Raw genomic sequence first — 27198 nt, forward strand, 5'->3', positions numbered from 1 at the left:
GCTTGCACAGAATTCACAGATGTAACCTATTTTGGTATTATGCTGTTAATACAGACGTTAAAAGAAATTGTATAGCAAATGTATTGCTATACATTGACCCAGGTGTTGTTTCCAAGACAAAATTTGTGTACAACATCTACACTACTTTGAGAAGAGAACCAAAGCAATGTAATATATTTCCCTCAATTAGAGAACATGTTTATGCACATATAGCTACTGCTTCTCTGATTATGGATGAACATGAACACACACAATGTCATATTTGTTTTACTTGCAATAATCACATTTTGTGATTTCATGTATCTGCAATTTGTATGGTCAAACATACGGATTGTACTTTTGACAAAACCTATGCAAGATCTATGCAGCATATGCTGTTTACACATTATTTTAAATAGGCCTCTCAGTTTTTTAGTAATAACCATTAGCCTATGTTTATAGTATATAACCATGAGAGATTGTTGCTCTGTTTTCTTCTTCTTTGTTCTTCTTGTTCTTTTCTTATTAATCAATGTTTGAAGAAACAGGCTACTTCTTTGAGTTTTGTCAGGTAAAAGCATGATTCATAACACTCGAAATGTTCTTTGAGGCCTGATCGCATGAGCAATAGGTCGTCTCCGCTTCGTTTACAAGCAAACACGGCGACTACATTTCCCACAATTCTAGAGACGCTGTTACCATGGAGGCGTGGATAGCTTTAGTTTAGTTCTGGGGTTGGGTCGGCTGTAGCAACAACAATAATGTTTAGGAAATTACTTTCTACCATGCATGTTTTGTTATAGCGAATGGTAGCTATATAAACTTGTATATGCCTACGTTAGTGAAATAATGTGGGCTAAGTTATATATTGTGTATATGAATGTGTTGTGTTCTGCCCGCAGTGGTTTGGCGCTGGTAATGCGCGCGAGTTTTCAAAGTGGGCGAGTCTGCGCCTCTTAAAAAGAGGACGTCCAACCGGCTAACCGGAGTTAGCTTCATTATACCTCACATTCTGGGCCAGATTACACGCCAACTGGTACTAAACGTTGTATCGGCTAAGGAATCTAATGTTACACCCTTGATCAAACGTATTCGGTGGAGGTTTTTCAAAGCACGACCAGGTCGTTTTTATTTTATTGCCGGGCTTGTTGTTGCTAAGGCAAGCTAAAATGGACAAGTTAACGCTACTGGCTAAGCTAGCATCTCTGCTTTGTAATGTAAACAGTCGTGTGGTTAGCAGTTAATAACGTCTCTTAAATAAAAGAATACTCAACTCACCAAAAGACACGTCTGTCCCATTTATGCCAACAGGTAAGCCAACGCTATGTGTCTGTTTTGGCTGGTTCATATCAGTGCTTTTAACTTTTATGCTAGCTAACTTGTAACAATGTTAGCTAGCTAAGTTAACAGTGACCATCCAATGCCAACGTCGCACGTAACAAATACTTTCCCTGGTTGTTTGTGATGTTTTGCACCTCTTTTCGCAGACCACCCTACAGGCTCTGCATCATGTCTATTGATTTTGACAGTGCTGCTCTTCAAACCCAGCATGATGAAGAAGAATACGACCAGGAGGACTATGCAAGAGAGCAAGAGGTATAACGCATAGCTGCAGCATCGTAAAGTTGTTGGAATAACGTTTGTGTTACAGTAACGTTTGTGTCTAGTTGTTGAACCTTCTTGCGTCACTTGCCACTGGGATTTTGTCAAACCGTAACGCACTGTGATTGCTTGAGCTCATGCTGGTTTCTTGATTGTCCATATTTTAAAACATCAGTTATCTAACATATCAGACGACAGCATATATCCAGTTGTTGTCATGTTTCAATTATAAAACAAAAACCTGTTGCATGTGCAGTGATGTAGCTAGGCATTACCTGTCTCTCCTTCAGTTATTACGCAATTACTATCACCATTGCAGCTTATCATGTTGACATATTTACAAAAATATGTATGCTCCTTTTTTTAGCATTACTTTTGCCGTCTGTATTTGTAGTTTTTCTTAGTTAGCTAATGTTGTTTATTTGCTAAAGCATTTGAGGTATGAATTTCACAAGCACTATCAGCTTCACAGCTAGACAGTCATGCTGTGTTATTACTCACGCCTACAATCTGTTGCACCATTAACCTGAGCTGTTATTGGCTCAAGGAAAAAGCCTCCTTCCAGGTGTGTCACACAGAAACTAGCTCTGCCCTAGGTTTCCCTACTTTCTCTCTATAGCTACCTTGTTTCTGTGCTTGGCCCCACTTGTACTTGCAAGCATGAAGAAACTGTCACTGAATGTCTTACCAGTGGGTTTCAATACTCGGAAGAATGTGACTTTAAATATTAATTGTCAAATGGATTTTTTTCCTTTGGTATAGTCTAATTAGTATACACAAGTTGGTCAAGTGGAAAATTCTGCCATCAGTAATTGGAATGTTTCTGCTCCAGTTAACCTTGCTATATGTTTTGTCTAAACGGAGAATGGAGTTCTTTGGGAGCAAACCACAGCAATAACGCAGAGAGCCTACAACATGCCAGGCACTTTTTGGATGTTTCACACAGAACGTCTTCTCTGCAGAAAGATTAGGCTAGGAGGTTATCATGTGGCTTCACAGCTGAAGCAGAAGTGCCTCTTCAATCTTTGTTAAAGGTGTAAGCGAGATAATATGGGTCCTTTGGTTGTGGACACAGTGGAGGATTTGAGGAATATTCAGCGGTCCTTGTGGGAAGTAAGTCCAGCTGGCTCTGCTTGTTCCATCACACATGGCAGGTTGTAAAGCAAGTCTGGTCAGTCTCTTTCTAACGAAGAGGTGGATGTGACTTGTTTTTGTTTCATTAAGAGCTAAGATGTTTTGTCAGAAAATACATTGTTATTTGTCAGTGTTGTGTTTCTCAGTTTGATTGTATGGACCAAAAGAGTAATCTGTGCATTCCATACAAAGCAGTACAAATATTAGGGCTGCAACTAACAATTACCTTCATTACTGATTAATCTAAAAACCTAAATGCGGCAAATCCTCACGGTTAAACCACAGAACAGATAATGTTGCTTGATAAATGACTTAAATGATTTATTGATATGATTACTAGCAAAACTCTAAAAATGTACCCCTGGCCCTGACACATTCTTTCCCTCAGACTGTCAGTAATTGTTTATCTGTGCTGTTTTTTTTTCTTCTATCTGCATTACTTTATAACTCAGTTGTGTAGCAACCTTGGTGACTCATTTCCATGTGCTATTTTTCCGCAGCTGCACAAATTGCTCACTGACCTGCCCGATGACATGCTGGAGGACAGCAGAGACTCCTCCTCCCCAGAGCTAGAGTACTCTCCCTGCAACAATAAAAACACTGGCAACAGGTAACACACATATTGCTGTTGACACTAGTAATCTCAGATTTGGAGAACTCTGGGTGTGGTTCCAAACAATCAGACATACCTGATTGCATTTTGATATAATTGTGCTTTTTTACTCTCTCCACTCAGTCCACAGTCCACATGGACTCAGCAATGGTCAGATCACCCAAGACCAACTACTCATGAACAGGTAGGTTGTTAGTTTTTTTTTCCACTGATAGATTTTTGTCTTCTGAACTTCCAAAAAAAAATACCACATCACTATCACTGTCAATGTCTCTCTGAAGAACTGTGAAGTTGACTATGATCAACGCTCCCATGATGAGTACGCTTATGAGGATGGAGCTGTTCAGATCAATGGATATCACCCTCAAAGTCAACCTCTGCCTCACACCTGGAGCCAGGATCATCCTTTCACCCAGGGAGATTATATATACACCAGCATAGGCACAGAAAAATCTACAGAGACTTCTCTCACAGACGAGTATGAGTCCAAACCCTACCCTCAAGTCACTAATACCGCTGTTTATAATGGAGAAGGAGAACACGGAGACAATCAAAACCATGGGGACCACAACAAGGGCAGAAAGAATTTTCAAGTGAGTAGAGTATGTTTGGTCTATTTTGTCATTGCAGGTGTTTTTATATTATATCATACATGTGACTTAAATGTATGTCATTGTGCATGAAATATTGTACATTTTCCTTTTTAATAATTTGAAATAAACATATTGATATCTGGCCGTCCACTGTGTGTGTGTGTGTGTGTGTGTGTGTGTGTGTGTATGTAAAGGTTTATTTGTGTAACTTTGACTTGGTTTATTTTTGAGTTATTGAACACAGTACTATTTTTATTTCTAACATACTGTGTTACTTGTGTTTTGATTTTCATAATTTAAAGTCTGGAGCATTGGACAGAGTGGATCAGCACAAGGCCAGCTACAATCCTCACCATCCTGCCCATCAGCCAAAGATGTTTAACTCACAGGCCGTCCACCAAGAAGGTCAATTTGACCATCTACAAAGAGAATTCCTTGACTCGACACAACGTGAGTCTTACAGTCTTGATTTAGTTGCCTGATTAATAGCACAGTACAGTGACATGTAAACCACAGTTATAGTTGAAAAGTGATCTTGTTACCATAAATGTCAATTTAGGAATTTATCAAATTTAAACAAATTTATCCCAAGTGAATAATCAGTAAGTGTTGTTTTGTTGTCACACTGCCATTGAGCAATCGATGAACTCTGAGCTGCTCCACTTGTTCTGTGGACAATAGTACATAACATTGGGTTGTTTTGACTGAGACGGACTGAGAAAGGGGAATTAATTAGAACATATTGAACAGTGTTTCCTTTAGGATTTTTTTTAGCAGTGGGGGCAGGTCTGTCCGAACAACAACCCCCCTGCTGGCTTCAGTATATTGTTTCTAAAGTGACTTATTTAAAAACAAAAACAAATAACAACTATCTTACATTATGTCTATTCTATGTCTGTGTCATAAAAAGATGTATTCAGCCAGACTGCATGTACTTTTAATTGCCAACTTCTGCCAACTTTTAATTGCCATTAGGAAGTAGCTTTAATAGCCTTAATTAGATGCCCTTATTATATAAAATAACCCCTCTCAAATGACATTGCTGAGAAATTAAAATGTCTTCACACAGTTTAAAGGGGTAAGTGATTGATGTGTTGAATATACATGTGCTGTGTTACAGAAACCGCTGATAGAGAGCAGCTTGCTCAGCTGCAGATTTTACACAGAGCTCAGCAGAGGCAAATCGAAGACTTGGAGCAAAAACTAGAGGATTCAAGGCGTAATATGAGATACATCGAGCATCAGTTTGCAATTGCCAAAGGTATGTTTCACAAACTGGGGGGGTGGGAATTGTTGTTCACTTTATTGCAGTACATAGTCCATGTAAAGTAATGTGATTATACTTAGATATTCAAGGTTTTGTTGCATGTTATGATTTATTGATCTCTTTTCAAACATGTATTTTAAGCTAAAATGTAAGCTGTTGTAGAAATTAAACAAACCGTTCGAACTTGGAAAGAATAAATAATAGAGCCCGACCGATAAAGGATTTTTAAGGCCGATATTGATACAAATATTTGGTGATTTAAAAATCCGATATATCGGCCAATATACACTACTGGTCAAAAGTTTGGGGTCACTTAGAAATTTCCATTCCACTCCATTATAGACAGAATACCAGATGAGATCAGTTGCATTGTTTTTTTAACCAGGGCAGCAGTTTTCAGATTACATTATGTGCTTACATAATTGCAAAAGGGTTCTCCAATGTTTTCTCAGTTAGCCTTTTAAAATGATATCAGATCAGTAAACAGAATGTGCCTTTGGAACAATGGATTAATGGTTGCTGATAATGGGCAATGTAGATATTGCATTAAGGATCAGCCACTTCTTTCTACAACTGTCGAGAACCCTTGCAATTATGTAAGCACATAATGTAATCTGAAAACTGCTGCCCTGGTTAAAAAAAACAATGACCCCAAACTTTTGACCGGTAGTGTATATTTAAAAAAATAAAAAAAATCCAGAAACGTGTAACAAAACATAAACAGATTTCCCTAACATTAGTTATTTGTAGTTATTTATGAGTCCTCACTAAAATAAAATGATAATGCAGTTTAAAAATAAACTTGTTTGTTTTATTGTCACAACAGAACAGAGGAACATAAAAATATATTCAAGTTCTGATATAAAAATACAAATTTAAGATATGAAACTTAAAATCCTTTGAACAAAAACACAATAACAACAACAAAAAGTCAGTGTTGCCAACAGGGACATTGTAGAGCGCCCTCTGGTGGACAAACTATGCAACACCAACACTCATAACATGGTTGAAGGGTGTTTCGTAAGTTTTTATTTTATTTTTTAAATATTCATTTATCGGCCATTATAAATGCAGATACCGATAGTTTGGAAAATGCATAATATCGGCCCGCCGATATATCGGTCGGGCTCTAATAAATAACTCTAGGCTGCCTTGAAGACTTATGAGGAAGAAATAGTTTTTCCTCTATGTCTGACCATTGTGTTTAACATACTTTCCAAATGTTTTGTTTTTGTTGATACACTATTAAAAGCTAAAGAGCTGGCTATCTGTCAATCTATTGCATTAATTGAGATTGATAGAAGGAAATAAAATAGGATACGTCTTCACTTACTTGTATATATGCCCCCTTGTGGCTGTTCAGAGGGCTTGCACTATCTACAATAACACTGGGTCCTGAACTGGTCTCGTGTGTCCTTAATCTGTTGCTGGATGTGCTTGTGGGAATAATAATATAATCTTATTTTCTATCATCAATAGATGAAAAGGAGGGCCTAGCAGTAAGCCTAAAGGAATCAAGTCAATTGGTTGAAGAAGCCAAGGAGAGAGAGTTTCAAATGCTAAACAAAGTGAAGGCAATGGAGCAGCAAGTACAGGCCCTTACTGCAAGAGACCATGAGGTAAGTTCTGCACTGACACACACCACTGTTTTCCTCCTTCTCATCTTCTTAATTGTTAAAATATCAATACAAGACAGTCTGAAATACATCAGGTTATCTGTAATTAAGGAAGAGACTTATAGAGTAGTTTTATTGTGTTTGCAGAACATGAAGAAGCAGAGGTTGGCAGAGGCTGCAGTGGACAGCATGAAGCAGCAGATGTTGGAGCTTTGTCGCTCTGACACTCTGTCCAAAACGCGGCAGCAGCATGACCGAGACCTTACCGTCATGAAGGAGCAGCATGAGGCTGCACTGTTGACACTAGAGCAGAAGCTAGACTCTACCTCTGAGGCTCTGAACAAACAGGTCTGTAGTGTTACTGTCACAGGAGATATAGTCGACTCCAAGTCACCTGCAAACATAGTAAACTCCTGTGTTGTTGTTGTTTTGTTGCTTCCAGGTTGATGTTGGTCAGAGGTTACGGGAACAGGTGAAGCAGCTGGAGCGCCAGAGAGAAGAAGAACAACTGGAGAGAGCCCGAGTCGTCAACACCCTCAGTCAGCGTCTGGAGGAGAGTCAACAACAATGTGCCAAACTGCTGCAAACAAGTGAGTTAATGTGGACGGCAACCACTTTTTTGTCTTTAACATACTTGCTAGAAACTCTGTCGAGAAGAAATCACAGAACATTAATGAGCAACTTCTATCTACGTTTTTTATTTGAGCTATTCCAAATCATTGTTTCTTCTCTGTTGCGGTTCTGTTTTCTTCAGGTTCAGTGCAGGAAATGAGTCAGATACAAATCAAACTACAACAGGCTCAATCAGCAAAGGCACTAAGCGAAAACATGAACAAAGTCTTACAGGTTTGCTCTCTGATTTTCCTGCCCTAGAATGGAACCACTCTCAAAACCAATATTATTAAAAAAAAAAAAAAAAAAAAAAAGATGTGCTTAAACTTGGTTGATTTAACTTTTCACCTTTTTATTTTTATCCTAAAGGAGGATCTGGCCGAGTTGAAGGAACAGATCACTATGTATGAATCTGCTGTGAAACACGGTGTTATTGCATTAGACCTGGACAGTGACTGGGAGAACCAGCTGTCTGAATCCTGTGTGGATTTAGGATTAAAGAAAACAAACAGGAAAAATGGCTTGCTTCACAGGTACACCATGATTATATATTATTATATGTATATTATATCTTTACACTGTCTTTTTTCTTCATGCCATGGGTGCTAGTATATACTGTGAAACTTTGTTAACTCGCAATGTTTCTACTTCATTATCACCACTCCCATCAATCAAAATCTAACTTTGCCTACTGTTTGGTCAGTGCTGCCCTGGCTCACCTGTCGGACTCCAAGCTGCCCAAAGATGAAGCTTTGCGGCTGCTGCGAGTGGAGATGCAGCGCTGCCTGGGTAGTCTGAAGGGGAAGCGTCAGAAGATCAGTCAGCTGCAGGAAGAGCTCCATCTCTGTCAGGGTCGAGTGACCGAGCTGCAGACCCAATTAGATGAAGCCAAGCTCTGCTCTTCGGTGAGGACTGCCTTCTACTGTCTATAACCAGACACAAGCTTTGATGTTGCATTGCTGAGCAAAGCATTTAAAACTGTACTGTCTGATAGCTAGTATTCAGATTGAGGTAGATTGGCCAATTTGATTTTTTGCTGGTAAAAAAAAAAAAAAAACAGAAAAAAGGAAAAACATGCAATTGGTTAAGGTAAGGTGACACAACTAACAACATATGGAACTGAAATGATTAAAATATAATATTCATTCATGTTTCCTACCAAAACTATCCAGTTGTGTTGGCATAAAAAGGAAACGGATGATCAAAGTTCTCATAAACAAAATGGTACAAGTATAAGACTGAGAGATTAAATGGCTCTAATGCAACGGTGATAATAAAAAAATTGCATCTGTGTTCACAGGTCAGAGAGACCAATCAGATGAAACATCCAGACGTAACTGGAGCGTCTCAGAAAGAGTTCACGAAACTACAGGAAGACCAACGACACTTGCAGGAACAAGTGGAGGTTGGTTGAAGTTTCGTCATGTCAGTTATTTTTTTTGTTTTTAGACTATATCATGAAAGACTGGTGATGCTCTATCCAAACTCTAGCTGTTAGAAAAGAAGAATAAGGAGCTGAAACAGAGTGAGGAGAAGGTGAGGTCTGCCAACTTGGAGCTTTGCACCAAGATGAGGCAGATGATCCAGGAACTGGACCAAGAGAAGCAGGAGGCTGCTGAGAGGTAAGGCACAGAGGAGGGAAATAAGATTATATTTCATTTTTTTCTCTACCAAAAATTATCATAAAGAGTGTATTTTTATTTATATACAGTGCTGCTCATAAGTATTCATACCCATGCTAAAGTTGACTAAAAAGAGGAATTAAAAAAATCATCTTTTAGCCTAATAGTTTGATTTGCATTGATATGGATCTTATCTCAGATCCAGATATGGATCTTATCTCAGCTATTAGGCTAACTGAAATAAAACCATGCCAATCTCTAGGTATGGTGAAGGGTATGTGATGATGTGGGGCTACTTTAATTCCAAAGGCCAAGGGAACTTTATCAGGATGCATAGTATCCTGGATCCATGAAATAACTGGCCTTTTAAAAATAAACATCTGCCTGCCTCTATGGGAATTTAACATAGGGGTATGTATAATTATGGCCCCTGTATTTTAAGGAAGAACATTTTATTTATTTACAATACATTATTCATTCACAAAAACAATTGGTGTCCTTAAAAGGTCGGATTTTTCCTCATTTTTTTTTAAATTAAGACATTAAGATCAATTTCCAAAAGATGATTTTTTTTATTCCTCTTTTTAGTCAACTTTAGCATGGGTATGAATACTTATGAGCAGCACTGTATATAATGTTTTTTCTTCATGGAGAGCTGAGCGGATTCATCAGCAGTATAGGGACGATGTGGTGGACCGGGTCAGAACCGAGATCATGCTGGAATACGATGCTCAGGTTGAACAGCTGACTGCACAGCACCAGCAGCAGGTCCAACAGTTACAGTGAGTCCTCTGCACCTGTCACTGAAAATTGCCATTATATGGAAACCATTGCAGCTTATTTACAGTACTTACTACTTCTTCACAGGACCCAGTTGTCTGAGGCTAATGATAAGATGTTGGCCGTGCAAGAGTGTTACCTATCTGTCTGCAAGGAGAAGGACATGCTTGAGAAGGAGGAGACTTTGATCAGAGTAAATGAGGTATACAAGATCCTAAAATATGTTTACAGATTGGACATGGTTTTTGTGCTAATCGAAAGGGAGAAATTAAAAGATCAAAATGATTATTTGGAATTGTTCTTTGTTGATTAATATTAGTAAGTTGGGACAAGGAACTTTACTATTCATATATGACTACATGCTGTATTTGACAAATCTTTTTTTTAAGTGATGAAGTTTCCTGTATCCAACATAGATTGCCTGTGGACTGAGAAAGATTTATGATTTTGTTCTCATTCCCAGCAAAAGATGACAGAAGAGAGTGGTACAGCTGTGGAGAAGCTGAGGGCTGAGCTTGAGGCTCAGCATCAGGCCTCAATAAATAAGCTCAAAGCTCTCTGGTCCAAAGAAAAGGAGACTGAGATCCAGCAGCAGGTGAACTCTCACGTAGCCTTGGCCAAGGCTGCTTGGAAAGAGGAACTACAAAAGGTATAATTTCCCATAATAACTGTCAAGCTCCTCCAACTCCCTAAGGTAAATTTACGTCAGATGGTGACCTGAAAGTTTTTACTGCTTCTGTGCAGGTGGAGAAGACCTGGGTCCAGAGGCTGGAGGAGGCCAGAAGAGAAAAACACAGAGAGACTACTGAGGCAACCTGTCAGGCAGATGAGATTGAGGCCAGCAGCGTGACAATAACTGTTGAAGAATTGGACTCCAGGCTCAGTGCCCAGAAACAGCAGCTGCAACTGGAGGCTGACAAAGTCAAACGCAAAGCTGTGGAGGAAGCCAGGAAGCAAGCCCAGAGAGAGCTGCACAAGAAACATCTGGAGGACATGGCCAAACAGGTCAGTGTCGTTTTTTTTTTGTTTTTTTTTAAATAATACTTCTGCTAGTTAGCCAAAGTGATTTACTGTACATTTTAAATGAGTGGCACCAATCAATTCAATGCCACTACAATTGCCATCGCTGTATTATTCATACACAGTTTAGATTTTTTTTCCTCCTTTTTATATAATTTCAGATTTCCCAGCTACATAATGATTTCCCTGGTTCATCCCTCCATATTTTGAAATGAGCAAATCAAATAGTGGTCCATCAAAATTAAATGTTGCACAACTTTTCTCCAACATACCTTGCTTAATTCCCCAAACATGTATTATGTTATCTTGCCTTCATCATGGGTTGCCAGATTTAGTGTTGGTTTTGTTTCAGGTTGAAGGTGCAGTTACCAGGGCCTACAATCGCTGGATTGAGGATTTGACTTCATTACCAGAATACCAAGCCTCTCTCCAAACCGAGAGGGAGAAATGGGAAGAACTACAAGAAAAATGCACAGAACGACAGGTATGACAGGGCTTTATCTTTGTGAGTTAACAAGTGTCACTGCTGTCAACTGGCTTTTCTTTTTCTGATAATGTATATTCCTCAATCTAAATGTGCCAGGTATCCCAGGCCCTGAGGGAGGCAGAGGAGCAGTGGCATAGGACGCACAGGAATCAGCTGGAGGAACAGATCACCGGAACGCAGAGGGTGGAGGAGCTCCAAGAGGAGGTGGCAGCTCTCCAGAGTCAGCTGGAGCAAGGCAGGAGAGAGCACGCTGCCCTGCTGAAGGCTGAACTGGCTGGAGCTAGAGCAGCCTGGAATCGAGACAAACAACAGGAGATCTCTGTCATCCAGGTCCGCAGCGAGCAGGCGTACCAAAGCAAGCTGCAAGAGCAGCGCAAAAATCTGGAGCAGGCTTTGCAGCAGGCCAGAGAGGATGCTGGTCTCCATAAGAAGGAGCTGCTTCTGCAGATGGAGGCCAAGCTACAGCAGACTCTGATGGCCCGAGAGGAGGAGTGGAGATGTCAGCATGCAGAGACGGAGCAGTCTCAGAGAAAGCAGATGAGAGAAGAATTACTAGCAGAGCTTCAGACTCATCTGGCAGAGGTCCAGGCACAACTTCTCAGGGATCCCAAAACAAATCAGCAGGGCACTGAAGACACCAGGAGGACCAGCGGGGCCACGTCAGAGGGCACAATAACACACATCATTCAAACATCCTGCAAAGACATAGTCAACAGAGCAGTATCTCAAGCCAAGAAGGAATGGGAGAGGGTGAGTTTTTTTTTTTTTTTATTGGATTATCTACTGTCTAAAGATAAAATAAGTGATTTTATCTGTTTAATGATTTTGGAGGACTTACTCTGCTCAATGATTAAATGTTGTTGTAACGCAATAAGTACTTAAAGCAAAAACAAAATTGGGTACGGACACATCAAACCCCAGATGGGTACAATTGTAGGACAAACCAACAAAGGAAAAGGAGAACACACTGGAATGTGCAAGTTCCCAAGTATTTATTAATACAATCCTTCAACCTACAAGGTCTTCGTCAAGTTGAAAGTCGAAACATTGCATTGATAAAAACTCAGGAGCTTGCATATATTAGTCCACAAACAGCCTTATCTTTTCCTTTTTTACGTGGTGGCTTGTGGCTCGGAGGTAGAGTGGTGGCCTCATAACCACAAGGCTGTTCAATCTCAGGCTCCTCCGGCCACATGTCAAAGTGTCGCTGAGCAAGACACTGAACCATAAGTTGCTCCTCGGCTGCTGTATGTATAGCTGCCTTCTGCTCCTAATACTTAAGATGGGCTAAAATGCAGTATTAGAATTTCACTACAGTGTGTATGTGACAATAAAGAAATGGCTATATTTAAATGCTGTAGCATTCAGTTAATGTGCCGTTTTTATTATTATTATTATTATTATTATATATATATATATATATATATATATATTTTTTTTTTTTTTTTTTTTTTGTCTTTCATGTGGTACAATGTTTGAGTTGCTTTTCCATTTAGGCTTTCATTTATGCCCCTACAGATAAGTGAGGAGAGACTGAGCCGTGTGTTAAAAGAAACACAGGAGCAGCATGAGAGAGAAATCGACAAAATGCAAAGTATGTAATGCACTCTTATCTTCAATAAGCAGGACATAAGACAGGGCGTCATTTGATTAGACTATAGTGTTTACATGACAATATTGTCCACCGTTTCCAGGCTCTTTGTCCCAGAAGAAGGAGCAGGCTCGCTGCAGGAAGGAGTGTGCTGAGACTTTAGGTAAGCTGCAGAAGAAGAACAAGGAGCTCCACAGACACTTAGAAAAAGCCTGTCGTCAACTCCAGCACAGTGTTCGTGAGCACAAAACTGCCTTGCAGAATCTGAAAGGTATTAAATGCATTTAAAATGTTTCTTTTAAACGGCATTTAAATAGATTTACTCAACATGCAGTGTATCTGTGTATTGTAGATGAGCATGAAAGCAGCTTACATAAGGCAAAGGAGGGACATCTGCAGCAGCTGGAGGAGGTGAAGAGAGCCAAAGAATCCTCAGGGTTTGTGTTGTTTTTAGTATTTCTTATCTTTAGTTTAAAGTCCAACGATATGAAATATTGTTTCCCTGGCTCTTTATTGTTGCTCTGTTTATTGTTGCATGCCACATAAATCAATTGTGAATCAAAGGTATACTTTTCTTTATGTCAAATGCCCAAAAAGATGTCAAACGATTTTGCTTAAGCATCTTGCATTTGGGAAGATGTCTAGATATTCCATCCAATAAAATGTTACAGATTTTTGGGACAACAAACTCCTCCCATTACAGTAAATATGCCAGTCTACTGCCATCATTATGATGACTAGCTCGAGCAGGACTTTTACTTTCAGTAATATTCAAATCAAGTCCTTCTAGTCATTATGTCCAGCCCCCAAATCATGATCCATTCAGAAACCACATAAAAAATGCATTTGATGGCTACCACTTTATACTTTTACTTACAACATATAGTAATTGTTAAATGTATAAATATTCTGTCTTAAGGCTCCATATGGTTTTATTTGTGTATAAACTTTAACTGTAAGATTCTGACTTATGAGTGAACAAGGCTGAAAAAGCCAAAAAAATTAAGGACTCTTCAATATAAAAAAGATTTCTATGGTTAATTTCTACTCTACTCTTTCGACCATTTATAGAAAGGGAAAATCTCATTGGGAAGCTTTAATGGTTAAAAATGTAATAATAAATTCCCTAAGCTACACTCTTTGTATTGGGTGCAAAACAAAATGGGTACTTTTAAAATAGCTTTTAATACACCAAGGTTCAGTTTGCTCTCACTATTATGATGGATAAAGTGCTCTGAAAAACGTTATGATCTACTGTAAATTATTTTTAGACATTAAGTTTTTTTGAAACCTGACTTTACTAGATAATAAAGTTCTGCTAGATTATGAAGTTCTGCTAAGCGTGAAACTGGGTATGGTGGTAGTAGCACTCATAGTGATAACAGTAGTTCATGAAAAATGAATTTCAATGATGGCAACAAATGAATTGTTCTTGCTTACAGGAGTTCTAATTACCAACAAAATGCTCATCAAGGCCTCGAGGAGATGAAGCAGCAATACTTGATGACTGTAGAAAAGATCAGAGGTTGGTAATGGTGTGTGTGTGTGTGTATATATATATATATATATATATATATATATATATATATATATATATACACATATATATATATATATACATATATATATACATATATACATACACACACACACATACACACACACACACACACACACACACACACACACACACACACACACACACACACACGTGTGGATTTAAAATATTCTGTATTCTAGGACACCATAATTGAATGTTACACGGTGGAGATGGTGCAGACAAAGCTAGACACTATGATGTCCTCCTGTACCATACTATGTGTTATGTCCTCACTTGTGAATCTGATGCAGGTTTTCATGATTATATACATGTGCATTAAACCTCACCATGTCATTTTCTTGTATATGTACCTAGTGAAAAGCACAGGTCATAATTGTGTTTTTTATGGCAGGAGACATGCTGTGTTACCTCAAGGAAAGTCGGGAGCGAGCAGCAGAGATGATCTGCATGGAGGTGCAGAGGGAGAGGCAGGACACTGCCAGAAAGATGCGGCACTATTATCTGACCTGTCTGCAGGAGTTACTGGAGGATGGAGGAAAGACTTCAGGGCAAGAGGCCATAATTGTCCTAATCTTGTTTGCTTGTTTCATCATGGTTCTTCAGGCTAATTGTATTGATCGTCTTGTCTTTTGCAGGGCTGAAAAGAAAATAATGAATGCTGCAAGCAAGCTGGCAGCCATGGCTAAAGTGCTGGAGACGCCTTTCAAAAGTAAATCTGGAAAGAACTACAGTTTACAAAGTGAGTCCTGTTGTGCAGAACTGTTTTACTGTATAGGTTTCTTTTTTGTTTGTTTCAAAATATCAGTGTGGCGTGAATCTGTGTTTTGTATTGACAGGCTGTTTGACGGCTGTGTCCACAGGTAGAAACGCAGGTTTCAGTAAGAACCCGCCAACACTAACTGAGCTTCCTGACATAAGGCAGGAGGAGAGATCCCACAGGGAAAAGACTTCTGCTGATTCAGAGCAGAAACAAGCTGCTGCAGCGAGGACTAAACCTTTGAGTCACCAGGACATTTCTGCATCTGGGAAGGAGGAGGCCTCTGTAGATTCAGTGCTGAAACCCCAAACTAATGCTCACACTCACCTCCGCTCTTACAAATCTTCTCAACAGATGGCTTCTCCATCCCAGGTGGATTTAGTTAACGTGTCTGTGAGAAGTAAAAGCAGGGAGCTGTACCTGCAGGGGGTTGACTCCAGCAAAGCAGACAACCGCCTCGACTCAGAGCGACAAAGTAAACTGTTCCTCATCCAGGAGGCTCCTGTCAGAGACGAGAGAAGGACCGACTGGAGCATGAGCAGCAGTGACTCGGACACAGGCTTCCAGGTTTCAGGACTCTCGTACTCGGGGAGGAAACTAGAGCCAGTGAAGCCCTTTTCTGTCTCTGCTGCATCAGCCAGTGACTCAGGAGAGTTTGGCGGCCTCACCCCAGATGTTTCTGACCTGACTGTCTATAATGAAATTGCCAAAAAGACACCTCACACCCAGACCTTGAACTTTCAGCATGCAAAGAGAAGTACACACAGAGAGCCCACCCCAGGCTCTGAGGCTGAGAAGCAGCATGGAGTTTGTTCCAGGCCTCTGTTCTCTGAGTTGAGACAGCGCCAGCAGGACAGCGGCTTCGACAGTCCATTCTACCAACATAAATGACAAAAGGAAGGGCAGGTATGACGTGAAGTAGGGAGACAAGCTTGAAAATGTCAGTAATCTTACCAAATAGTGCCTTTTTAATACAGTGTATAAAGTTTACATGATGTAGAACCTTTGCCTTCATGGCTGCTTTAAGTGTTTGTGTGTTGCATTAACATTGTTAAAGGAATAATTTGACATATTGGGAAATGCATTTGCTTTATTGCCGAGTTAGATGAGAAGATTGATACCACTGTCAGGTCTGTACGCGAAGTATGAAGCTACAGCCAGTAACCAGTTAGCTTAGCTTAGCATAGTTTAGCTTAATAACTGAATATGGGGAACCAACTAGCCTGGCTCTGTCCAACAGTAACAAAATCCACCTCCCAGCAGCTCTAAAACTCACTATTTAACAAATTGTATCTTTTTTGTTTTAATCTGTTCAAAAACTGAAGTGTAAAACTTTCAAATTGTAGTTTTAGGGAATTAATGTGCTGGACTTTTTTCAGGAGTATTGTTGTCACTGTGAGGTTGCCAGGCAACCCGCAGAGACTCCAGTGAGTCACTGATCCCAGCCATGAAATGCTAGCAAACAAGATTTATTGTTTACTATTGAATGAGAAGATTAAATAAAATTTTGACAAATGAGATTCAACTTGTTAATGAGTGAACTACAGAAGTGCTGGGAAGTGGATTTTGTTACCTTTGGACAGCGCCAGGCCAGCTGTTTCCAGCCTTTATGCTAAGCTAAGCTAACCGGCTGCTGGTGGTAGCTTTATATTTACTCTACAGACATAAGCCAGTTAGTGTATTTCCCAAAACTGACAAACTATTGCTTTAATTTGTAGTGTTTTCCAGTTTAAAAAGGTTCCATTTCGTACCTCTTTGTTGTGGTCTAGATGTCTTCTGAGGCCATTTATTTTGGCCTTTTATACATAACTTTTGAACATTTCAGTCTGTAGCTTTAAAAATGCAGCTGCATGTCTTAGTTCTAAATCTCCAAAAAATGGTTTACTTCAGTAATAAATAAGTAAACCGCTGTACTGCTTGTCAGCAAGGTGAATTGACTTTGAGGTGTTAATGGTGAGTTCATAGAGATTTCACTTCAAACAAAAATCGTTCTTTTATGCATGAATATCTTGGTGTCAGCTCATGAAAACTAATGTCCAAGAATGTTCAGGTTTTTCTTCTGCAGCTGTACGCTTGCTTGGAAGTGATTCTTACATCACAAATAAGTGCACCCGTTAGAAAATGTTTATAGGTCAAAAGTCGTAGCTCTGCCCACACTGTTGAACTTGTGAGTTCATTGGCCGACACTGCAGCTTACTGTGCCCTGACCTGTACCTACCTACCACAGACTACTAGATCGAGTGCAGCTTTATAACCTCATGTCACTCTGTTTTGTTTTCTCTCTCCGTCGGATTTAGATTCTAGTGTCTGTGTTTTTTATATTTTAAAATATTTTATATCACGTTAATGAGATATGCTGTGCATTGATTGTGTTTTTTTTTAAATATATTGATTAAAATCATTTTTAATAAATCCTGTTTTAAAAAAAAAAAAGTTTATCAGATTACTTTTGGTGATATCTAATGATATAAAGTCAATACAATACGTTTAACTACAGTTTAGTATAAACCAAACTTAGTTTCATTTTCAGGCATTTTATATGCTAATCAATTAATGGACAACATAATGAAATGTTAGTATAAAGTACACCAGCTGCAGGTAATGAATTACCGGTCTGATTAGTTAATATGTTACTTTATAACTAGTGTTTTAACATTTCCCAACCCTTGATATCTCGGTGATCCTCCTATACACACTTCAGTAGTGTCTGAGGAACTCGACGCGCTGCTGATTCAAGTTTCACACAGATCAACATGATTGTCTGGATGGTGATTGCAGCTGTGGTTTTTCTCGCCCTTTTATTCCGCAATCCGCACTTTTTCCAGGATGTCCAATACGTGCGGGATAAAATACAAGCGAGGCGTCGTGTCTTAAAATACAAGCAGACTAATTACTCCATCCTGGACCGGTTTTTAGAAGCGGTGAAGGCGCAGCCACACAAGCCGTTCATCCTTTTTAACGATGAGACTTTTACCTACCAGGATGCGGATGAGCTCAGTAACAAAGCTGCACGAGTTTTCCTGCACAATGGACTTGTTAAAGAAGGAGACACTGTTGCGCTGTTCCTCAGAAATGAGCCGATGTTTCTGTGGTTGTGGTTAGGTTTGGTAAAGATCGGATGTAACGCTGCTTTTCTCAACTACAACATCCGATCCAAGTCCCTGTTCCACTGCTTCAGCAGAAGCGGAGCCAAGACTCTGGTCGCAGCTGAAGGTAAGGATGCATACACTCAGTGTTCGAACTATACCGTAGCCTTTAGGTAGCCCACTTTTTTTTTATTTTCACCTGGGGGGTCGTGCGCTTGCGACTTACAATGACTTACAAAGATACATAACAGCTACAAGTGTATGCAGGATTTACCCTATTATACTTTATCGCCAGGAATTGATAGGTCAAACAGCAAGCAGCCGCCCACAAATAGCATCAGACTGTCTTTGAGATTTCACATGAACAACGGTTAAAGTTACTCAGGCTACCGAAGAATAGGCTACCATAATTCCTCCATTCAATTAGGCCTAAGCGACGCACCCCAAGCTTCCATTCGTTTATCCAGCAGAGCAGCGTGTTAGCATTTGAACAAAGTGCTGTGTGTCCACAGTGTGTGCAGACTGTAGTTACAGTATTACCTGAGGCCTTTTGGAGGAGCAACACTTAGGTTTTAGTTCGTGATCTCCCTGCAGGGGAAACTGATTCTGACATGTTCCGTTTGAGCTTCAACTTTACTCTGCAAACAAAAGTGTATTGGGAGTTGCACTTACACCTGGAATTGCCTATAGCCTGAAAATAGGCTAAACAACAAGCAGAGATGGCAAAAGCACTCACTTCCCGTACTCAAGTAGAAGTACAGATACTTGTGTTAAAAAATACTCTGGTAAAAGTAGAAGTACTGATTTAACTTATTTACTCAAGTAAAAGTAACAAAGTACAGGCTTGGAAATTTACTTAAAGTATAAAAGTAAAAGTAGCTTTGCGAATGACAAACATTTTTTATGCAAAGCTACCTGGACCACACAAATGTTACTAGAGTGCAAGCTGAGAAACTTCAGTGGACATGGAAAAAAGGCTCTTTATATGCCATTGCCTACATTTTAAATGGATGTCTGCCAATATGCCTAAAACATCACATATATGATTATTGTGACAGAGACTGGGACTCCAGGTTAATAAGATTCTGACTGAGTAGCTATTTATGAATTCAGTTGTGATTCTGTGAGAATTCACAGATCCAGTTTCTCTTTTTTTAATCTTCCCCTTAACATTTAAAGTAATCTACATGTATGTGTGTGCTCAAATATGGCTTCTGGAAAGAAAATAAAGGACAAAATATGAATTGCTAAACAGACATTAATTAAGATGTTCCCCATACTTTAAGAGTTGCGCAGCACATCGGCCAGGAGTCATTCTTGATGCCTACTATCTCAAACATCTCTCTCAGATAAGGCCAAGGATGTCTTGCTGCTTGTCTGCCGATTTCTTCATTTTCAATCATGTCGCCATCCATCCTACTATGTGCTAACGTTACTACCAGGCGCGTGTCTGCGCTATTCTCCGACATGACGACCTCTTGTACAAAACTAAAGTAACGAGCCAATTTTGTAAAATGTAAGGAGTAGAAAGTACCGATATTCATGTTAAAATGTAAGGTGTAAAAGTAAAAAGTCGCCACAAAAAAATATAGTAAAGTAAAAATATCTGAAAAATCTACTTGAGAACAGTAACGAAGTATTTGTACTTCGTTACTTACCCTCGAGTGCCAGAGGTTCACATTTTCACAAAGTGTTTGCAAGTGAGACAAAATAAATGGATATCACTGAAAACCTCACCAGTTTATGTGTAATACATGTCCGTTTAAGCATTATCCACACAAATACGACACATACTGTATGAACGGGAAAAAAATAAAACGAAACAACGCACTAGAGATCTAGCTGGGATTCAAACTTTGGATGTCATGGACAAAAAAGTTGACAGACTAGCTTTACATAAAAAATTACATTGGTATATGGTTTTATTTCCAGAGTTACACAATGCTGTAGAGGAGGTTCTGCCCAGTCTGCTGGAGCAGCAGGTCACTGTTTTCATCCTGGCTGACAGATGCAGAACTGGAAATATGGAGAGCTTCAAAGACAAAATGAGCCAGGCCTCCTCTGAGCCTCTGTCCAAAGATTTAAGGTCACATTTAACCTTACAGAGTCCTGCAGCCTACATATATACATCAGGGACAACAGGTAAGCTACTTTAGATGTTAAATGTTCAGGATTCAACAGTAAAAGAAACAGTACCCACTCTACATGTGCCTACCTCTGGCTTCTCTTTAACAGGTCTCCCTAAAGCAGCAGTAGTCTCTCATGTCAAACTGTGGAGCCTAGCTTGCAGTATGTCTATGGCAGGAGTGACCTCCGAAGATGTGCTTTTTATTAGTCTCCCTCTCTATCACACCACAGGTTTCCTCGGATTCATTTCGGTCATTGAGAGGGGTATGCATTCATATTTATTTTGATAAACTGTGATGGAACATTTTTTAACAGGATCAGTATTTTTGATAAGGAATAAGGCTGGTGTTATTTCTTATTGTCAGCATCTTCAATGGAAAGACCAAAACCAAAAATGCATTAGTCAGTCTCTCAGTACATTCAAACTTCCCTGCCTTGTGTGTGGCACTCAGGCCCGAGGCCATTCATTTCTACAGAAGACCTAAATCTGTAAAAAAAAAAAAAAAAAAAAAAAAAGGCAACGTAATTTCCTTAAACAGCTGGACACTGTAGTTTTTGGCAAACAACACTCAAACGGTAGTAAATTATGTATTTGTTGGGGACTATTTTCAGCTGCAGATCAATACACATTTAGTGCACTGATTTCCAACTGGGGATAGCTCGGCTATTGGAAAAAAAATGGAGGCTTTTCACCAGAACAAATAAACCACCAGCAATCACAGGCTGGTTGCAACAGGACCCACCTACCTGAGTTTGTCATGGATAAATGATTGAAACATGCAGCTTCAATTGCAAACTTACCAAAAGACCAAACAGTCTATGCTTAAAGTCCATGCTTAAACATTGACATATCCAGGAACAGTGTGTCACTTTTGTACAATTGATAGTGTTGAATAACATCCAGTTTAAAATCTGTTCAAAGTGTTGTGAATGAAGGGGTACTTGAGCTCAGACTGTGGAGGTATATCAGACAAAAATGTCAGGTGCTCTAGTGATTATTCATAGCAAAAATGTAATACATTTAAATGGAATATAGTAAAAAAATAACTAGTGTCCATGCCTTTTCATTGTAATGAAGTGCAACAGTGTCGCTGATTAATGTGTTTTCCATATTTTGCAGAAAACAATGGAGGTCTATGGCAAAGAGGAATAAGCCATATCAGACTTTGGCTACACAGATGATATTCATTAGTTGGATCAATTAATTGCTTAATTTGGTCTTTTCATGGATTTGTTGACAAAAAGAAAAATATTGAATATTGACTTAGGTTTTAAGATTATTTGTCACCTTGTTGCTGTGTGTAGGTAACACATTGGCTTTGAGGAGTAAATTTTCAGCATCTCAGTTCTGGGACGACTGCAGAAAATATAACGTCACGGTCATAATGTTTATAGGTGAAATGATGCGTTACCTCTGCAACACACCAAAAGTATGTATGTCACAGCACAAACATTGATGGTACTATCACATTTAAAGGTCACCAGAACTAAAAAAACAATGAAAGGTCTTGATTCTTTCCCAACAGAAACCTAATGATCAAAGCCACAAAGTGAGACTTGCGATAGGCAGCGGGGTAAGAGCCGATGTTTGGAGGTACTTCATAACCAGGTTTGGAAACGTTCAAATCAAAGAGGTTTATGGAGCAACTGAAGGGAATTTTTCTCTGCTGAATTACACCGGCAAGATTGGAGCTGTTGGCCGAGACACCTTCCTCAACAAAGTAAAAGTCCATATTTAATTCCACATGATGAAGTAAAAGCTATTAATCATCAATAAGCAATGTTTTGGCTTTTTTTTTTTTAATTTATCTTGCAGTGGGTTTTTCCATATGCTGTGATCAAATTCGACACAGAAAAAGGAACACCTTTGAGGGATTCTTCTGGTCTCTGCATAGAAGCTGCCAAAGGTTAGTACTAGGGCTGTAGCTACCATGTCCTCAGTTTTCTCTTTTGTTTAACGTCTGTTTATTGGTATTTTAGAGGATAAAGTATTGGACAAAATTAAGTGTTGACCTCTCCTGTATTAACTTTCCACAGGTGAACCTGGACTTCTGGTATCTGAAATATCAACAAGGGCTCCGTTCGCTGGATATGTGAGAGACCTGCAGCAAACTGAGAAGAAGAGGCTGCATGATGTCTTCAAGAAAGGAGACTTGTACTTCAACACTGGTGACCTGCTGTGCATTGATGAAGATAATTTCATTTACTTTAAGGATCGAGTCGGAGACACTTTCAGGTGAGTTAATCTTTCACTTTCAGCCACCTAATTCAAAGTGACACTTAAAAAAACGTTTATTGTTATAGATGGAAAGGAGAGAACGTGGCTACAACTGAGGTGGCTGACATCATCACACTGCTTGACTGCATCAAAGAAGCCAACGTTTATGGAGTCGAAGTGCCAGGTAATGTTCACTGTTCTTTGTTCTTTCCTGTCACAATTGCAGTAGTCTATATCATTGACGTTTCACTTCCGGGATTGCTCCGTTGCAGCCGGAAAATCCGCCAGATTTCACTCATTTAGGCCAGATATCCGTTGCCTTGGGCTTCCTTTGTGTTGGCATTTTAAACTCCGGTCGATTTATGAGGAATATGGTTAACCTTTTTCTCAGATCTCTGCAAGGTAATCCAGACAGTTAGATCTGTCCAATCTGAGTTTTCTGTTGCTTGACTAAAACAACTTTTAAACGTACACGTTCCACCTAAACAAGTTCCTTCTGAGCCTATTTTGCAGCGGCACCGCGGCTTTTCTCCAGTGCTTAGCAGCGGCTCTGTGCGGAGTTTAGCACCGCCCATGACGATTGTGATTGGTTTAAAGAAATGCCAATAAACCAGAGCTCGTTTTCCTCCCATCCCCGAATGCTATGTGGAGTAGCCAGACCCTTCTCTAGCGCGCCTTGGAGGAGGGTCTGGCAAAGCGAGACTACAATTGCAGCAGCAAAGTGTGTGGGCAGAAAGTTATTTTCATTACTGATCCATCTTGGAGTTATTTTCTCAATTAATCCTTTGGCCTATAAGATGTCAGAATGTAGGGAAAATGCCTTTCATAATGTACTAATAAAGACCAATATACCTTTGTCCAAAGAAATTAACTTTACATAAAACAAAGAAAAGAAACATATTGTTTCAGCTCTAAGGTAAACTTTATCTCGGGAAAATTAAAAACCTTAGGTCATCTTTGGTAGAAATAAATGTTGGCTTTATTTAACTTTTCTCATATTATATTTGTCTCCTTGCCTCTAATGGATTTTCAGCAGAATCTTAATTTTAAAGTGAGTAAACAAGTCCACAATGAATGTTGATGCTGGGTCACCTGTTAATGTCCTATGATTATATAGGGGGAGGGGGGGGTTGCCTGGTTCCCTCACCTGGTTGAGCGTTCGTCCCATGTACTAGGGCTCAGTCCTTGTAGCAGCGGCCACAGGTTTGGTTCCGACCTGCGGCCCTTTGCTGCATGTCATCCCCCTCTCTCTCCTACTTTCCTTACTTAATCTGTCCTATCAAAGGTAATAAAAGCCCCAAAGAAATCTTAAAAAAAAAAAAACCTGCATTGAGATCCGATCACTCGGACCACATTCATAGTGGTTTAGGCCAGATATGGCCACATTCTTATAGCAGTGTATACGTGTTATGTCCTGGGCCTCATTAGGATCGCCTACTCAACTGTGAACGGAACTACGTACTCATTCACACAAGTATTTCTCCTGTCACAAAAACCACTGATAGAGAATTGTGTGTTTTTGGATGCTATTATCATACTGTCGGTGATGTGTCGATGTTTTTGTTCCGGGCTGCCTGCTCTTCTATCTCAGGCTGTCTGGAGCTCTGTGCTCCGCAGTTGCCTATAAAAGGCAGCCGCCGGTTGACAATAACCTCATTTTTAGTTTCATAAAACATCCCAGATTTCACGAATGTGTGGGATATTACTACAGACAACCCTGCTCTTATGTCGCAACTTCTCATTTTGTTATTTAGTAGTCTTGCATTGCCAGACCTATCTCAACAGCGCTCGTAAGTAGACATCCCTATTTCGGCACACAGGCAAAGACTGTATAGCAGTGCTTTTCAATTAGTCATTGCACGTTGTTAATGAATGATTTATGTGAGATTAACAACTGTAATGTATACACACAACCCTAACACATACACACAGACACACACACACACACACATGTGCGCGCGCACACACACAACCAGCCTACCGGTATATGCCAATGTACATGTTTATTTGCATATAGCAGGGAAGTGAGATCCGATCACAAGTGGTCACTCGAGACACATTTGTATACCCATTCTACTGCCAGGTGAAAATACGTGTACTTAGAGCTGTCCACTTGTGATTGGATCACTCAGATCGGATTTTAATACCAGGTAGAAATGCGGCCTTAGAGAAAGGACATGCAGCCTTCTTATGCAAAGATTTGAAGCACAGAACTAGTCTATCCTTTGAAGCCTCAGCATCGTATATTATATTGTGTCAGTTGTTAAATAGAGTGTTCAGGTGGTTAAAAATCAGTAAATATCTTATAAACACATCATATTTAGCAGGAATTTGCACCCAGATGGCTGTGATTCTGTGGAACAATACAATGCGAGTCAGGCACTGTTTGCTAATGTTTGCTTATGTCTGGATATGTTGCAAATCAAAGGGCATTACAGGGAAATAAAAGTTTGGATACATTTACCATTAACCAGACACACGTTTGTCAGGAGTCGATACTCCAAAGAGACAACTCGTACCATAAACTCAGGTATCATGTCTCTTGCCCCAGTTTCACAGTGGTATTTACACTTTGCCGGTCAGTTAAAATCAGTGTCCTAGTCATAAACTTTGGCCAAAATATTCAACGTTACTAGTAGAGAGAGCTTAAATGCATCATTAGTCTCTGTGAGACAGGATGGGGCAGGAGGAGCAGGTTCATCCTGACTGAAGACATCTCACAGCTAATTCTCTGCAATGCAGACAAACATAGGTTTAAATAAACAGGGCACAAGTTGTAGCCCAGTGTAACTCACTGAATCCATGGCAACTTCCTGTTTACATCCCCCAAAGCACCCAAATTATGGGAACTGTAGTTCCAGAAGTTGGAGCATGATTATCCCCCATATACAAGTAAGACAAAGAGTAATAGTAGTAGGAGTGATAAAATGTACAAAATCCATTAACATTAATGTTTTTCGTGTTGCACTATCAAGCGCTTCTCGGTGACGGCAAGCTTTTTTCACCGTTCTAGATGGAGATGTTCAGAGCAGTGTTGAGACTTTAACTTTAGGTTGTAGATGTTCATGTTGTATGAACTAGTCTGAAGCCCAGGCTGAGATAACCTCTGCACCACATGTTCATTTAATCAATAATGTCTTACATCGGTAAACTAGTGTCATCTGATTTAACTACTGTTTACCTTTTTCCAGGTCAGGAGGGGAGAGCTGGAATGGCTACCGTTACTTTAAGTGAAGCACAGAGATTTGACCCTGCAGATGTTTTTAAACATGTTGTAAGCTTCCTGCCGGCCTACGCAAGGCCATGTTTTCTGAGGATTCAGGTATTTTTACTCTAGTCATTTTAGATTTTTACAAAGCATCTTGACAGTTTCAGCCTTATTTCACTGTCCTCACACTAACAATTAATTTCACTGTGATTGCAGAGCTCCTTGGACATTACAAGCACGTTCAAGCATATGAAGGTGAAGCTGGTGGAGGAGGGTTTCAACCCAAATCAAATGACAGACCCGCTCTACTTTCTGGATGAAAAAAACAAGAATTATGTCCCGCTTACGGTGGACATATTCAACTCGGTTACATCAGGAAAGATCAGAATTTAAAGTGGCTTTTATTGCCTATCCTGCTTGCACTGTAACACATCAGCCACCTGTGATGTTCAAGTTCAAGTTGTTTTGTGATGAAGTCTTGTAATTTTATCTTTATCCGTTTACTTTTTTGTACTTCTACTTCAGCAGTAATTTAATGCATATCACTAAATATATCACTTTAATTCTCCTCCAGGGAACATGTTTGAGCGTGTTGCACTGAGATGTAATGGCTTCACTTAGAAAGAAAGTAAGTTTTTTTTTTTTTTTCTATAGTAGAGAAAAATGACAGCTGTAAGCTCCTTATTCAAACAATGAGGTGTCGCTGCTTACCATTCTGATCTATTGAGGCTATTGTGATGTATGGTTGTTGAATGTTTGTTGGCAAGTCCCTTCCCTGTCTTTGGGGCTTAAGGATTTTAGGATAATAATTTAGATTTAAAATGATTATTTTAGATTTCTTTTTTTCTGATCTCTTGTTTTATATAATTTAAACTCCTGGACTTTATTTGTGCTCTACATAGTTTTAAACGATGATTTGAAAATACTTCATTGTAGCAATCACAAGCACAAATTCATCTTGTTTCTACTTAAAGCAGCTACAAGGAGTTTTTAACTGGTTATGAAACTCACTTTAATTCTGATGCCTCTTTATGACTTACATAAGCAAATGAGACCATCAGTGAGAATATTGGCTATTTTTTATATAGTTATTCTTAATGCTTGTCTTAAAATAATCACATGACTGGTTTATCACAATGAATGACGTTTAACAACCTGTTTCCTCCATGTACCTTTAAATAAATCTTCATTTATTTATTAATAAATATTTATTAATAAATAAATATGTTTATTTATTATATTTTAAAGCACAGCAAAGTGTTTCTGATCAATATGAGCTACCAGCTCCTGGGACAGAAACTCTTCTTTCAGCCTGTGTTTGGGTG

General features: G+C 39.4%; 2 protein-coding genes across 5 annotated transcripts; both read left to right on the forward strand.

Annotated features, from left to right (window-relative positions):
* Nucleotides 1–635: 635 nt before the first annotated feature.
* On the forward strand, nucleotides 636–16478 carry cep152 (centrosomal protein 152). Of its 3 annotated transcripts, none has more exons than XM_031282681.2 (28): nucleotides 636–1290; nucleotides 1467–1575; nucleotides 3216–3325; nucleotides 3452–3512; nucleotides 3610–3921; nucleotides 4224–4371; nucleotides 5042–5182; nucleotides 6668–6807; nucleotides 6952–7152; nucleotides 7247–7394; nucleotides 7559–7650; nucleotides 7786–7949; nucleotides 8120–8321; nucleotides 8717–8821; nucleotides 8908–9038; nucleotides 9692–9820; nucleotides 9906–10020; nucleotides 10282–10467; nucleotides 10563–10823; nucleotides 11191–11322; nucleotides 11422–12075; nucleotides 12844–12919; nucleotides 13020–13187; nucleotides 13269–13353; nucleotides 14359–14441; nucleotides 14869–15025; nucleotides 15113–15216; nucleotides 15314–16478. In XM_031282681.2, the coding sequence occupies exons 2-28, from the start codon at nucleotides 1489–1491 to the stop codon at nucleotides 16123–16125; spliced, it is 5004 nt and encodes a 1667-aa protein (XP_031138541.1). In that variant the 5' UTR covers nucleotides 636–1290; nucleotides 1467–1488; the 3' UTR covers nucleotides 16126–16478. The 3 variants fall into 3 exon arrangements, with proteins under 3 accessions (XP_031138541.1, XP_031138542.1, XP_031138543.1); XM_031282682.2 differs by having other exon boundaries at nucleotides 637–1290; nucleotides 15338–16475; XM_031282683.2 differs by lacking the exons at nucleotides 636–1290; nucleotides 1467–1575 and adding an exon at nucleotides 2194–2694.
* Nucleotides 16479–17904: 1426 nt separating this feature from the next.
* On the forward strand, nucleotides 17905–27060 carry LOC116038357 (very long-chain acyl-CoA synthetase-like). Of its 2 annotated transcripts, none has more exons than XM_031282687.2 (10): nucleotides 17905–18447; nucleotides 20253–20462; nucleotides 20556–20711; nucleotides 21753–21877; nucleotides 21974–22168; nucleotides 22264–22354; nucleotides 22485–22683; nucleotides 22752–22849; nucleotides 25857–25939; nucleotides 26090–27060. In XM_031282687.2, exons 1-10 carry the CDS (start codon nucleotides 17988–17990, stop codon nucleotides 26264–26266), a joined length of 1794 nt encoding a protein of 597 aa, XP_031138547.1. In that variant the 5' UTR covers nucleotides 17905–17987; the 3' UTR covers nucleotides 26267–27060. The 2 variants fall into 2 exon arrangements, with proteins under 2 accessions (XP_031138547.1, XP_031138546.1); XM_031282686.2 differs by having other exon boundaries at nucleotides 17911–18447; nucleotides 25857–25987.
* The last annotated feature ends 138 nt before the right edge of the window (nucleotides 27061–27198 follow it).

Source organism: Sander lucioperca, chromosome 7 (genome assembly GCF_008315115.2).
Source record: "Sander lucioperca isolate FBNREF2018 chromosome 7, SLUC_FBN_1.2, whole genome shotgun sequence".
NCBI classification, from domain to species: Eukaryota; Metazoa; Chordata; class Actinopteri; order Perciformes; family Percidae; genus Sander; species Sander lucioperca.

Bases quoted from the DNA above. Each gene is read 5' to 3' on its own strand.
- LOC116038357 (XM_031282686.2), top strand. From the start codon at position 17,988: ATGATTGTCTGGATGGTGATTGCAGCTGTGGTTTTTCTCGCCCTTTTA. The intron at 20,463-20,555 runs GTAAGCTACTTT...TCTCTTTAACAG, and splicing joins ATATACATCAGGGACAACAG to GTCTCCCTAAAGCAGCAGTA. The intron at 20,712-21,752 runs GTATGCATTCAT...TGCTGTGTGTAG, and splicing joins CATTTCGGTCATTGAGAGGG to GTAACACATTGGCTTTGAGG.
- cep152 (XM_031282681.2), top strand. From the start codon at position 1,489: ATGTCTATTGATTTTGACAGTGCTGCTCTTCAAACCCAGCATGATGAA. The intron at 3,922-4,223 runs GTGAGTAGAGTA...CATAATTTAAAG, and splicing joins AGGGCAGAAAGAATTTTCAA to TCTGGAGCATTGGACAGAGT. The intron at 9,821-9,905 runs GTGAGTCCTCTG...ACTTCTTCACAG, and splicing joins CAGCAGGTCCAACAGTTACA to GACCCAGTTGTCTGAGGCTA.